This window comes from Thalassophryne amazonica, chromosome 2 (genome assembly GCF_902500255.1).
Source record: "Thalassophryne amazonica chromosome 2, fThaAma1.1, whole genome shotgun sequence".
NCBI lineage: Eukaryota > Metazoa > Chordata > Actinopteri > Batrachoidiformes > Batrachoididae > Thalassophryne > Thalassophryne amazonica.
Window position 1 is genome coordinate 53,908,135 of NC_047104.1, and position 14,534 is coordinate 53,922,668.

The 14,534-nt window shown below is 39.8% G+C and overlaps 1 protein-coding gene across 7 annotated transcripts in view; it reads right to left on the reverse strand.

The window, feature by feature from the left end:
• The window catches only part of chd9 (chromodomain helicase DNA binding protein 9), a 260,945-nt gene that overhangs the window by 62,106 nt on the left and 184,305 nt on the right, over positions 1 to 14,534 (reverse strand). For all 7 annotated transcript variants that reach the window (XM_034186197.1, XM_034186214.1, XM_034186205.1 and 4 more), the window contains 5 exons: positions 10,308 to 10,551; positions 8,645 to 8,821; positions 7,314 to 7,457; positions 4,355 to 4,610; positions 2,358 to 2,568 (listed from right to left, as the gene is read on the reverse strand). In XM_034186197.1, the coding sequence (XP_034042088.1) occupies positions 2,358 to 2,568; positions 4,355 to 4,610; positions 7,314 to 7,457; positions 8,645 to 8,821; positions 10,308 to 10,551 (1,032 nt within the window). The remainder of the gene's footprint in view (positions 1 to 2,357; positions 2,569 to 4,354; positions 4,611 to 7,313; positions 7,458 to 8,644; positions 8,822 to 10,307; positions 10,552 to 14,534) is intronic.

Below are 14,534 nucleotides of genomic sequence, written 5' to 3' on the forward strand. Positions count from 1 at the left end.
AGGATTTTCCTGAATAAACTGCTGGGTATAAATTAGCAATTCTGATGTTCATGACACATCTACATTATTCTGTATTTTGGCCTGATGCCTTGTTTCTTTTGGCTTTAGAGTAAGGTTGTAATAAAGATTAATATAAAAAAAAAACTATGGTTTTTCTTCACACAATTTGGTGCTCATGATGCATGCAATAGTGTTTCAGAGGGTTATAAATTTAAAAATCTTTCAGGGGAAGCTGGCCCTGCTCTCCTTTATCCTGCAGTGCTTGGCGTGCAGTTTGCTGCATGGAGAATTTAGCAGCTGGAGGAGAACTTTTCCCCCAGCACTCGGTGCATGGTTTGCTGCAAAGAGAACTTTGGCGGCTGTAGGAGAACTTTTCCCCCAGCGCTCGATGCGTGGTTTGCTGCAAGGAGAACTTTGGCGGCTGTAGGAGAACTTTTCCCTACAGCTGAGGAGAACTTTAAGTGGCTTTGGTTCTGTCGACTACGCCGTCTGTAAACACTTTAAAATTAAAATGGCCATGCAAAGGTTCTGTGCCCTTCTCCATGACTGCAGCAGCAGTCAGCGAGACTTGCAAAAAAAAAAAAAAAATGTAGCAGACGGACCAACCTGGAAGTAACCAAAACAAAACTGTCACACTGGAGGAATTTCTCCACTCGTGAGGCTGCTATGACTATGAAAACTGTCGACTAACATAAGACGGTTAATCTACAAGTTTTGCTGTCAATGTGAAATGGACATTAGATGGATAATGTTGGGCAACTAAGCTTAGTCAATTAAGTAAGCTTAGTAGAGGAAAAGATTAGACTGCTTTATGAAACCGGGCCCTGGAGTGAAAGGACGTGCACTTTTTTTTTTTTAAGTATCGAATGACTACCATATTTTCCGGAGTGTGAGTCGAATTGGTCCAAAACTGCTCCTTTAAGAGAAAAAGTAATTTAAACTCCTTTTTAGTCCATTCATAAAATCAACTCACCATTAATTTTCTCCTTGTTAAAAGAGCTGCCCTTTTACTTTCAAATAAGACCAAATAAGGTTTCTTCCAAACAGAAAGGGGGGGAAAAAGTCCACTGTCATTCAAAAGTGTGGTCTTCCAGTGAAAAACACGTTACGGTAGGTTTTTTTCCTCCTTTCTGATTTTATTCTGGTGGTTCTGAGGCTCCCTTCCTGAAGCAAAGCCTCTTGGGACAGATTTGCAATGAACACTGATGAACAATTTAACCTGCCATAAAACTCACAAATTCATATACCTCATGTAAAACTTCAATGTGTTTGTGTGTTTCTCCTTCGCTCTTTTTTTTGTAGAAAAGTTTAATTTTACTGATTTGTATTTGTGAATTATTTAGTGTTAATTTATACATGATTGTACAGAGAATACAGTTCAAAATTTGAGTCAAATTCCTTGTATTCTTTTGAAGATACTTGGTGAATAAAGGCTATTCTGATTCCGATTTGTTAACACAGCGTAACTTTGGGTGAGAAGCGGGGCTCAGGTCACAACGAGTTGGTGGTTACAAAGGAAATCTGCCCCCCTTGGCCCTTTCTGGAATCAGTTTGATGTCTATGTTTTAGGGAATCTGTGATGTAATGTCAAGGGCCACATGCTGTTTGTTTCTGAAATATTTATATACTGGACGCATATTAGGTCTCACTTCATCTGATGACTTCGACGACTGACATTTTAAACCAAAGTGCAGTAGTAAGTAGCACTCCTAACTTCAACTGTAGAGGTTATATTGTGTTCAAGTAAGTGTGCACCCTGCCCACATACTGAGTACTTCAGGCAGGAGTAAAGATGATCAGCGCTACTATACGCAGCACTATTTATGATTTAAGTGTTGTTCTAGAGCTTGAATTAACTGCTGCATCTGACATTTTTATGATGTAAACTAATAACTGCCTCCACTTCAGTCCTCAGTTCACATTTGCAGCAATGCAAGTGTGATGAAAGTGCTGACTTATAAAAGTGAAACAACTTTATTTTAAGGGATAATGCGCTGAAGAAACCCATTTACATATTAAAAAGTAGAGCAACAATCAATCAATCAATCAATCAATCAACTTTTTTCTTATATAGCGCCAAATCACAACAAACAGTTGCCCCAAGGCGCTCAAGAGAGCAAGAGAGCAACTATTTGTTGCCGATGACTCAGAATATGACATTTGGGACAGCCATACTGGACACACAAGATGCCATTCCATACAGGCTGTATTCCACACACTATCCTCTAAAATTTTCAAATTTGTTGACTCAATATGTGAAACCTTCAACAGTTAACATCTGTAACATCACCAACATTTTGATAGGTTGAAAGTCAGAGCAATAAACAACAAATCCTCATGCAGTCTGTCAGCATTACCTTCTTTGAATGAGGTAGTCTTCCAGGATGTCCAGGCAGCGCACCATTTGGGAGAAAATGAGAACTTTGTGCCCGCCAGCCTTCATTTTTGGCAGCAGTTTGTCAATAAGCACCAGCTTTCCAGCAGACTGGACCATAGCCTGCAGGTGGAAGTCAATGGCAGTGGGGCTATACACCTCCCGGAAGTCTTCCAAGATTTTCTCTTCTGCCCCTGATACAGCAAACATATGCAGACATGAAGAATTGTGTTTTTCTACATCAGCCTTTCTCAAATGGTGGTCTGTGGACCACTTATGGTCTATCAAATATCACATTTTGAATTAATAGCATAGTCTAAATTTAAAGTGTTTCTCTGACTGTTTAAAAATGACTTTGAAGTGTAATTAGATAGTGTTATTATATGGCAGCGACACTACACGTGCTGATTGGCTGATTTCAGGTGTGATATTTTCCTATATCAGACTGGTTACCATGACAATCAGCCCAGAATGTGCACATCTGATACAAACCAGAAAGCTAAAAACACGATTAGGAAAACCAAGTCGGACATGAACATACTCCATAAATATCTAAACAGCATTGGAAAAAACACAGATTGAAAGTTTACCAGCTAACGACCAGACCATCTGTTAGCAAGTTCTTCATGGAGGTGAAGCAAACAGGTCTGACTACGAGCCGCCACCAGCTTTCATATCCGGGCGATACCGTACGTTTGCATTTTACACACACACATATAAAAAATAGCCATATAATAAACAAATTATTGACCTTTCTTGCTATTTTCCCATATAGACCTCACACTCAGTTAATAATCCTTTAATATATTGTTGTAATACAATGCTGGAGTGGTAAGCAGACCCATTGTTTTCAGATGGGAGTTATGTTTTCTGTGAGATTTTTATTTTATTTTTTTTATTGGAGAAATGGTCCTTGGACTGAAAAAGTCTGAGAAACACTTCTAGAGGATTTCACTGCCACTAATTGGCAATCCACCCAGATCATCATCTTTCAGCTGCTCCCATTAGAGGTCACCACAGCAGATCAACTGTTTCCATTTCACCCTGTCCTCAGCACATCCATAAAGCTCCTCTTTGGCCTCCCTCTTCTCCTGCCTGGTGGCTCCATCCTCAGCATCCTTCTCCCTATATACCTTGGGTCTCTCCTCTGGACTTGTCAAAACCATCTCAATCTTGCCTCTCTGACTTTGACTCCAAACCGTCCCACCTGAGCCGTCCCTTTCATTATGTTCATCCCAAATCTTGTCCACTCTTGTCACTCCCAAAGAGAATCACATCATCAGCTCTGCCACATCAAGTTCTGCCTCCATCTCTAAGCTGTACAACATAGCTGGTCTAACTACTGTTTTGTAGACGTTCCCCTTCAGTCTTGCAGATATTCTTCAGTCACAAATCACTCCTGCCACCATTCTCTTCCCACTCCACCCTGCCTGGTTTATGCATCTAGATAAATGACTAAATTCATATAAATTCAAACTAAGATATGTATATAAAATCATACCAGACTCATTCAAATTACAATCAAAAAATAGGAGAAAATCTCATGACTATTTCTGCTGTGAATTCACCAGCGTCACTCAGAAAACGTATTTTACAGTTAGTCACCTCAGTCTGACCTGAAGGGCGGTGTGCAAAATCATCAATCTGGCAATTTGAATGCTTTATGACATGGCCATAAAACATTCCTACCTTTGATCACTTCAGGTACAGCCAAGATTTACATATTGCTGTGGCAGCCCCAAACAAGAGCAGCCAAAAGAAGATGATCTGGGTGGAAAATAATTCTCAATTAGTGGCAGAAACATATCACAGCTGCATTTTAAACAATCATAAAAGCAAATTGTTTGATATCAGTCTGCACACTTTCTCAAGCAGCTGCAACTTTTTTCATGTATGTAAGAAGTGTTTGTCTTTACAACATTGTGCATATTCCTGTTTTACTGCAGCTGCACTCATAAGATGTCACTAGTATGAGAATACCTTTGATGAGGTAGGGGTGGTTGCAGCACTTCCTCAGCTCCATCATAGTGTTGACTAAGTTAGGCATATTTGCCTGGCCGGCTCCTTTCGCTAAAAAAGAGAAGTTCTTCTCTAGGATGGCGCGGTAGTATTTCTTCTGAATGTTTGTCAGTTCCACCTCAATGATCGTTTCTTCTTTAGGAGCCAACTTCTTCTCCACATCTTCCTTCAGGCGACGTAGCATCATAGGCTTCAGGATACCCTGAAGCTTCTGTACCTGAGTTGCAATAATGACAAGACACATGCCGACCATTTATCAGAAGCCTGTTTATTACAAAGATATGCAAGAGACTTTTAATGCCAAAGGTCCGCAGAGTACTTATAGACTTTTATAGAAATATAAAATATAGATATAGAAATGCCTCAATGCTCTCTAGGTCTTGCAAAACTTAATTTGACTCACAGCTTTTAGCAAAATAAAGACAATGTAAAGCAGAGATGGGCCGACTTGCATTTTTTCAGTTTCAATCAGATTCCGAAGCACAACTGCTGATACAGGTACAGATGCAGATAAAAGAACTCTTGCTGAACTTCTTAAACCGCATGTCCCTTCTTATGCCTTGCAATCACAGGATGTGAGCTTGCTGTGTTCCCAAGACTAAGAAGATTTCAGCAGGTTTTAGAGCCTTTGTCTACCATGCTCCTACCCTATGGAACAGTTTGCCTGTTTAATCATTTAATGCATATCCAGGGAAGCAATCTGGGGCTATTCCAGACAATGAATTGCAGTGAGTGCAGCATTCATTTTGATGAGAAAAAAAACCCAACTCTCCTAATTCAAAATTACTCCTCTAGTAGTACTCTGCCTTACTCGGATGCAGCAGTTTTCTAGCTCGGCAGATAGTTCTGGAGGAAATCACTGAATAAATGAACAAACTGAAAATATAGTTTGACCGAAAGAAATTGTCATTAAACTTAAATAAAACAAAACTAATGTTATTTGGGAACTGCAGAACAAAAGAGCAAGTACAAATACAGATAGATGCGGTGTAAATTGAAAGGGTTAATGAAAATAAGTTCCTTGGGGCAATAATAGATGAGGAAATCAGTTGGAAACCACACATCAAATATATAAAATCAAATTATCTAGAAGCATTTCAGTGTTAAAAATGCAAAACATGTTCTGGATCATAAATCACTCTGCACTTATTTCTTTTGTTATATTCAAAATAAACCTTCAAATAAATGGTTCAACAGTAAACATCCAGGAGTCACCAGGCAAGTTTGAGATGTTCACTGTGTGGATCACTGTGAGACTACAATTTATAAATAAAAATAAAGGAAAAAATATTATAATCTGTAATATACAGTTTGAATCTTTTATGTCAACAAACACTGAGTCATTAATTATACTGAACACAAATACACACAAACATACTGACAGGCGACAGTTTAATGCTAACTTTAACATTGAAAATGCCATACACATGCTAACGTGGTAGCATCGCTCTAATTTTTAAGTTATAAAATACATCTATGAACTGTTTCAGAAGACCATAACATGTCAGTTTAACATGGAAAAGGTAAGTATTACTCACAAACATATGCTCTTTAGGGTTTAGTAGGGAAAAAAATGAAGAGAATGACAATGGAATGGAATATGTATTGGTAAGTGGATCAGACCTGTCCGTCCAATATCTGATGAGCGAATGACATGAACATCCGACCAGATACCAATATGAACTGGATCAGGCCCATCTCAACTAAAAAACTATTTATAAAAGCATATTTAACATGAAAGTATTTTGGAGTTAGCAATCATGAAGATGCATCTTCTACAATGAGCTGTATAATGACCAATTATCTGATATAATCATCACCATATGTTGTGTGCTGCACAAAATGTCACTGTGGCTTAGTTAATGAAAGCACTACTGCAACCGATCCATCTGTACAAAGCATTAAAATTTGATTCAATGCTACAAGATAAATTACTTGTATTTCTAAACACATGAGCCAAGAACATCTCTTTTGTCGACATGAACTGGTCAAAGGAAACACCTGCAGCCAATGCAGATTTGACATGTGTAAGGGCCCATTCACACGTAACACGATCGAGAATGGCGCATGAAGGAGGAGTCAAATTCCACTTGTGAAAAATCGGAGGCACCTCAAGTGCCTCGCACAGCTGTTGTTACAACCATTCGTGCACACCAGCGGCCGAAAGACCAGGTTTGTAGGATATGACCTCTCATAACTTCACCGTGAGGCACGGACGTCGGCATGCTGTCCTCACGTGGAAATAAATTAAAGCACATATCACTTCAGCTGACCGCCGCATCAGCGCACCGCAATGCTGGTGAAAATCATGCCATGTTGAAAATCACAGCGAGTCGTGTGTCACTGCGGGATTTCCCCACATTGTAATAATTAAAACACATATCATGTTTGCAAGGTAGTCACCAGCGGAACACTGTGTGCTGTACACGCCATGCCGACTGATGGGTTACGACACGGGAGCCGGGTCTTCATGAGACGGGAGCCCGGCTGATGTCGTCATGAGAGGGGTGCATCAGATAATTCACGTAAAACATTTCATTACTTCCTGGTGTACGACTAGGTGGAGTCTAAGTCTACTCTTTATAACAGGAATTAAAGATTATTATCAATTGTGTTTTTTTTTTTAAATCTTGTTCTGCTGCTGTGTGCGCGACTTTCCACATGCTCGCACTGTGTTCTTGCGCGCGAACCCTAGCGTGCATGATGCAGTCGCCGCAATATCGTGCATGCCTGTCTGACCGTGTGTCCCTCCCGATAGCGGGTGGAATGTTTTGCGGTTCCCCATTTCATTTTTTGTTTGCAGATTTTCTTCCGGTTTCTGCATCTTTCACCCAACGTTGTGTAATGTGTGAAGGGGCCCTTAACTTTGCATGCACAAAACAATGTTATAGCTTTTTTTAAGTAGATTTTACAAGTTTACCTGCTCTTCAGTCTTAAGATCTCCAAACTCCTGCATGAAGGTGATCTCTGAGGGGAAGCGTGCAGGCTCCAAGAAATGGAGTAAGCTGAACAGCTCTTCCACTGTATTTTGAAGAGGAGTACCCGTCAGCAGGACTTTGTGTTCCTAGAGGACAGCAGCAGGACGAGTTTGGGACGGTAAGCAAAATCGTGAACCAAATTCACTTCACAGAATATCAACTGCAACAACTATTCTGCAATAATCAATAAATGTGATTATTAAATTCACTGCCAACAAAATTATTAACTGATTAAATTGATCAGTAATGTCATACGCATTACATCATATTTAATCATAATGCATTTAAACAATGAGAAGAAAGTGCAAAATTGCACCATGAAACCTCAAAAGTATGGTAACATGGTTTTAAAATTTTCCAAAGAACTGTTGGCTATGTAGGACGTAATGCAAACGTGGCACAGTACAGGAGTACAACTGTCAAACACGAGTACTTGAAGCGTTTTCAGGTTAAAAGATAAACACACCTCACTGTTTATTCAAGAAACCTTTCTGCTTGATAGAAGCACCATAAGGCAGATATATAATAAAATATGGTAGTCCTGTTTTACTGTAACATGGTTTTATACATATCAGTTTAATATGCAGTACGGCAAAACGAAGCTTGTCGCTTCCAAATTTGACAACTTGTGCCACTTGGTGTTTAAAAGTGGCATGACTGTTTTGCCCCCCCCAAAAAGTTGTTTGCATTTTATATTGTTTTCCAGTGATGAACATTTTTTCCAATTTGGTTTTACACTGCAAGGAAGAATATATTTATTTTGTCGTAGGTTAATTCATTTATTTTATCCTTTCTGCCCTTTTTGTATTGTCTTCATTGTTGATGCAGGTTTCTGTTATTAGTTATTTTTGTCAGGGATTACTTTTCTTGTTTTCTGTTAAAATAAGAAAGGAAACATAGGTTTTGTTTATTAATGTGTCTGTTGTTTTACTAGATTCCCAAATAACATATGCGAAAGAAACAAATGCATTTTTTGAAATTATTGTGATTAGATGCAGATCTCCCCCACTCCCAAACAAAAAATGAATGAAGCAGGTTTAGCCCCAGATCAGACCATATATAATGCTTAACAAGAACAGTCAGCATTCTCTGAACATGTGGCAACACAAAACTCAGTAAGGAGTATAAAGTAGATAATCTTATGACAATTTGCATGTGAAAACTGAATGAATTATCAAGTAACATTCTGCTGCTTTTTAACTTTGCCAAAAACTGTACATGTTTCAGTTCAGCACACACTTGGGTTTCTCCTTGAAGTTCACACTTCACGTACCAGGCTCATCAGCTTAAAGCCCTCTAGCAGCTTGCAATTCTTGTTCTTCAGGCGGTGGGCTTCATCGATGATCACACAGCACCACTCTATGGCATTGAGTTCAGGACAACCACCGAGGATCATCTCGAACGTTGTAATTACGGCGTGGAACCTGTAAGCTCCACGTACCACACGGCCCTTAACACAAAAGGTGACAGAAGATGGACAAATTGTGTTAAAAAGATTCATATGACATGTCACATACAGTAAATGTTTACATCATTTTAGGACTTCTCAGGCTTCCTGCCTGTAAATCCATTTCTAGTATAACCAGGGCATGAGCACAAACCCAGCACTCTTTATGCACATTTGTTTGGCCCACCTCTCCATTTGTAACTATTGCCTTGGCAACAGTCCTCGTGGGGCTCTCAGTTATCCAGTAACCTCCTCCCACAGCCAACCAGCTAAACAAGCTTTTGTAGAGGAGTCTCTCTGCCTCTGATATGCCTGAGCACTGCTGACAGACGTCTCCTTGGGGGCTGCTATGACATCACAGGCTGCCTGGAAGACAGCCTAGTGGCAGCACCGCTATGTTCTGTTCTCAGTCATTTTCATTCCTCCTATAGCTTGTGTGAAAATTAATAACTCCAAACTGCCTATAATGACATGTCATATTGTCTGTCAGCCACTGAATACCTGAGCTCAAGGCAAAACCAGCTATCAACCTCCCTACTGCCAGGTGCAGTATACAGACTCCTTTAAACCTGACATTATATAACATCGTAACGAAATAACTGTTCCGCAAAACATTTACGTTTTTGAGGCTAGTAATGAGTTTGCCACAGTACTGAGTGTTCCACAGTATCTGGGTTTGGCAGTTACACTGTAGCCGATTTTAAAAATAACCTCAACATATATTATTCACAGCATTTTCATGCCGCTGAGTAGAGCTGCTTGTCAAAAGCACTGTGATTATTTTAATCAAAGTGAATCACTGCTATTCAGTCTAAAATTAACCACAGTGACATCACCTTCAATTTTTATTTAAAAAAGGTCTCAAGCCTTACAATGTCACTTACATTACGAGTTAAAGCATTTCTACATGGCCATAAAGGATTCTTGTCTTGATGCTTTCAGCTTCGTAAAAAAAAATTCCATTCACAATATTTTTTATTCAAGAATATATAATACACACACACACACACACACACACACACACACACACACACACACACACACACACACACACACACACACACACACACACACACACACACACACACACACACAGAGACAACACTGGCAAAAAGAAAACTGTCTATAAAAGTGATGATTTAGTTGTATCATACTTTAGTGGCACAGAATTATGCACATTATTTTGGCTGTGATATTTTAACTGATGTAATGCTGCAGAGACTTGCTTTCATTGTGATGGTGTGATTTTAGAAACTTGAGCACAAAGAAGCCTGAATTAATTTAGAAAAAAATTTAATATCTTAAAAACACACACACTTTTTTCAGCATTTTATTTATAGTAGCATATATTTCCAGGAGCCTCTGCAATGGTGGTTAAATAAATTATTATACTTGAAACACCTACTCTGTCAGGCTGCTCAAAGCATTATGTCATGAACATAAACAAAACAAAGCACCTCTGTGTGTGTGTGTGTGTGTGTGTGTGTACCTGCGCATCCCTGAAATACATCTCGTACTGTTGAAGCATCTGTCTGCTGATCATGCTTCCGTGGTAGACGATGACATTGAGGTGGGTCCATGTACGGAACTCGCGTTCCCAGTTAGCAATTGTAGACAGTGGCGCGATGATGAGGAATGGCCCTTTGATGCCCACACGTTGTATCTCTTCTAGGAATGTGATGGACTGGATGGTCTTTCCTAAGCCCATCTCATCAGCCAGAATGCAGTTTCGCCTGACAGATTGTAGACAGAAAGTGTTATGTGAGAAGGGGGGTGGGGGGGGGATTTGCAGAGAGACACAGAGACACCTGAATTTACCCTTTCCAAAAATCAATCAAAATAGGGCTGCAGCTGTAGAATATTTTTGAAAGAGAGTATTCTAGGTATTATTCTATCGATTAATCGGATAAAAAGCACTTTTGCGTTTTTAAACAACATCAATAGTCCAGGGCTGTCCCTAAGCAATGGTACAATGTCGTTGCGCCACCACACAGATTGTCAAATTTAGTGTATCCCTTTCTGTTTTCCTGGGTACTTATTCATTTTTTCACATCTTTACAAGTTTTGGATCTTTCCCAGAATCAGGAGCTCAGCATTCCTCTGACACCGGATCGTAAGCGCAGGCATTCGTTGTAATCCTCAGTCAGTCAGACTGCATGTCAACGTGAGCACAGCCTGTGAAAAACTGGGCTCTGGAGTGCAGCTTTTCCACAAAATCCACATTGATACATCTGTTCGACACCCTGTCGATGAAAACTCTGATCAAATCCAAATAAAGATGGTTTTTGAATAAACTTGATTGACTTAAAGTGCATGGAGAGCAGAGCGCAGCCAGTGGACCAAACCGTGTTTTTTTTTTTTAATAGGCAAACACACTGCTTCGCTTTAAATGCACAGTAAGTCTATTTCAAATGCTCAGCGTGGACCCTCTTTCTTTTAAAAGGCTTTGTTTTACTCTGTGTGTCACATTGGAAAGCTGTAGCTTCTGGTGCTACATTGATTAGCACTTACATGGCTTATGTGCATGCTTTAGTCTTCTTCTGTTTTTTTTCCCCCCTGAGGACGTTACAGCGCCACACACAGGCCTGCCACATGTACTACAATGTCAAACAGAGCTTCGAGGCACAGAATTTGCCTTGAACATGTTTTGTAATAAAATTATTCGAGATACTCAAATCCACATTTCTAAATGTATTTGTTCAGCTCCTGATGTAGCATTGACATGTTTCTATCGAAAAAAGTAGACTGTATTTATGGTGAATATTCAGTGTGTCAGACTTCTCCTGGTTCAAAGATTTAAAAACAATGGAAGAGCAAATAGAGGAAGCAAACAATATCAAGTATTAAAAGAGTAAACCACAAACCAGGAAGGAGAAAAAGGACATCAGTCATAACGGATGCCGATATTAGACACAACATAAAGGTAAATTCAACTGCCTTTGCTGTGTACTTCAGAAAACCATTTATTCAGCTGTCTAATGGGTGGTGGCATGATGTCTTGATGCTAACTGCAACGTCCTGATGTTCCCACTGGCCTCTTAAGAAGCTCTCTACTTTTGATTAATCTCTCTGCGTAGGCAAACAGAAACTCCTGCATGTTCAGATGCAACAGTCAATTCCCAGAGTTAATGCCAGCAAACTGACACTGTACACTTCAGGTGTCTTGCCTCTCCACCTCCTGCTCCAAACATGTCCACTTAAGCTTATTTATTTATTTATTTTTACACAATTATGGATGTCTTTAAAGCGGTATTCGTCCCCTCTCTCGCTCTCTCTCTAATTTTGGCCAAGACGTAGCTCGACAGCCCAAACTTGCAAAAAATCAAAATGTCCACATCCGGGTACTTTCAGTGACTTTCGATATTACAGAGATTCTGATTAGGTGAAAGTTTGCTGTTGTAGAAAAAGTAACCAATGACATCACACTAGTGCATATGAGGAAAGGTTTAACAAGCACAGCAATCTCAGAAATGGCCCAGAAATCCAGAAAAAGTCAGAAATCCATGGATCCGGAGAATTCTCATCCATGGGAGAACCTCTGCAGTAATGTTCAGAAGCAGAAATCACATTAAGCAGGTGAGAACTCTGTCCTTTAATAGGCTGTTATTTTCCAAAGGTATTTATTTTAGATTTTGAGCTAATGCAGTTGTGTTTTATGTTCAAGTGCAATACGTGACTGAGGAGGAGAAAAACGGGATGACTTCCATCACACTAAAATGAACTTGAGTCATAAAAAAAATACAACCTGGCTGATTTTTATGTTGTTTTTCAAAGTTATTAGGCTGCAGCTATATGTTTTATTAGCGTGTTGACCGTGGGGATCCACGGGCTCTAGATTGGGTAGTGTTAATAAAATAGGTAGCTGACATTTTTCAAGGGTGATAATAAATTTTGCCAAGTTTATATAATGATTTGGAATGGCATATGAGTTCAGAATGTAATAATCAACGTCCATTTTTCAGTGTTGTTAGTTATTATCTGTAATTTCTGCCAAACTATTACTGCTATCAATGTTCCATTTTGGCGGTGTTCATCCTTGACCCAAAATACATAAGCATAGCAAACGGCAAATGTCAGCTCTCCCCAGTTTGTACATTTTTGAAGGTACACCCACGCACGTACATAGAGGCCACTTGGATGGTGGTATATAGATGATTTACCACCCCCTGCTGTAATGGCGTGAGTCGAGAATGTAATTATCAATGGCCATTGTTCACTGTTAGATAATATCCCTAATTTCTCCACAAATATTAGTCCTATCAACTTTCTGTTTTCATGGCATTCATCCTTGACCCAAAATGCCTAAACATACCAAATGGTAAATGTCAGCTCTCACCAGTTTCTCTGTGATCAAAGCCATACACATGCATGCACACATACATACACGTACACAGAGGCCACTTGGCTTTTAATATACACTCAACAAAAATATAAACGCAACACTTTTGGTTTTGCTCCCATTTTGTATGAGATGAACTCAAAGATCTAAAACTTTTTCCACATATACAATATTACCATTTCTCTCAAATATTGTTCACAAACCAGTCTGAATCTGTGATAGTGAGCACTTCTCCTTTGTTGAGATAATCCATCCCACCTCACAGGTGTGCCATATCAAGATGCTGATTAGACACCATGATTAGTGCACAGGTGTGCCTTAGACTGCCCACAATAAAAGGCCACTCTGAAAGGTGCAGTTTTATCACACAGCACAATGCCACAGATGTCGCAAGATTTGAGGGAGCGTGCAATTGGCATGCTGACAGCAGGAATGTCAACCAGAACCATTTCTCTACCATAAGCCGTCTCCAAAGGTGTTTCAGAGAATTTGGCAGTACATCCAACCAGCCTCACAACCGCAGACCACGTGTAACCACACCAGCCCAGGACCTCCACATCCAGCATGTTCACCTCCAAGATCATCTGAGACCATCCACTCGGACAGCTGCTGGAACAATCGGTTTGCATAACCAAAGAATTTCTGCACAAACTGTCAGAAACTGTCTCAGGGAAGCTCATCTGCATGCTCGTCGTCCTCATCGGGGTCTCGACCTGACTCCAGTTCGTCGTTGTAACCGATTTGAGTGGGCAAATGCTCACATTTGCTGCCGTTTGGCACGTTGGAGAGGTGTTCTCTTCACGGATGATGCGAAGGAGATGTGTTGCACTGCATGAGGCAAATGGTGGTCACACCAGATACTGACTGGTATCCCCCCCAATAAAACAAAACTGCACCTTTCAGAGTGGCCTTTTATTGTAGGCAGTCTAAGGCACACCTGTGCACTAATCATGGTGTCTAATCAGCATCTTGATATGGCACACCTGTGAGGTGGGATGGATTATCTCAGCAAAGGAGAAGTGCTCAATATCACAGATTTAGACTGGTTTGTGCACAGTATTTGAGGGAAATGGTGATATTGTGTATGTGGAAAAAGTTTTAGATCGTTGAGTTAATCTCATACAAAATGGGAGCAAAACCAAAAGTGTTGCGTTTATATTTTTGTTGAGGAGTACCTCTTATTTTATTCTTATTTATTTTCAAAAAATATGCAGAGTCAAATAAGCCTGCACTGTTGAGAACTGCCCACCTGTCACAGATTTACCATATAGTACCACACTGTTTGTATCTCTGAATAACTGATGTCAATGAAGTCTAAGAAATATTCAGTGACTTGGAAATATTCATGTATTCATCCCCTGACATTTCTCAAGAAAG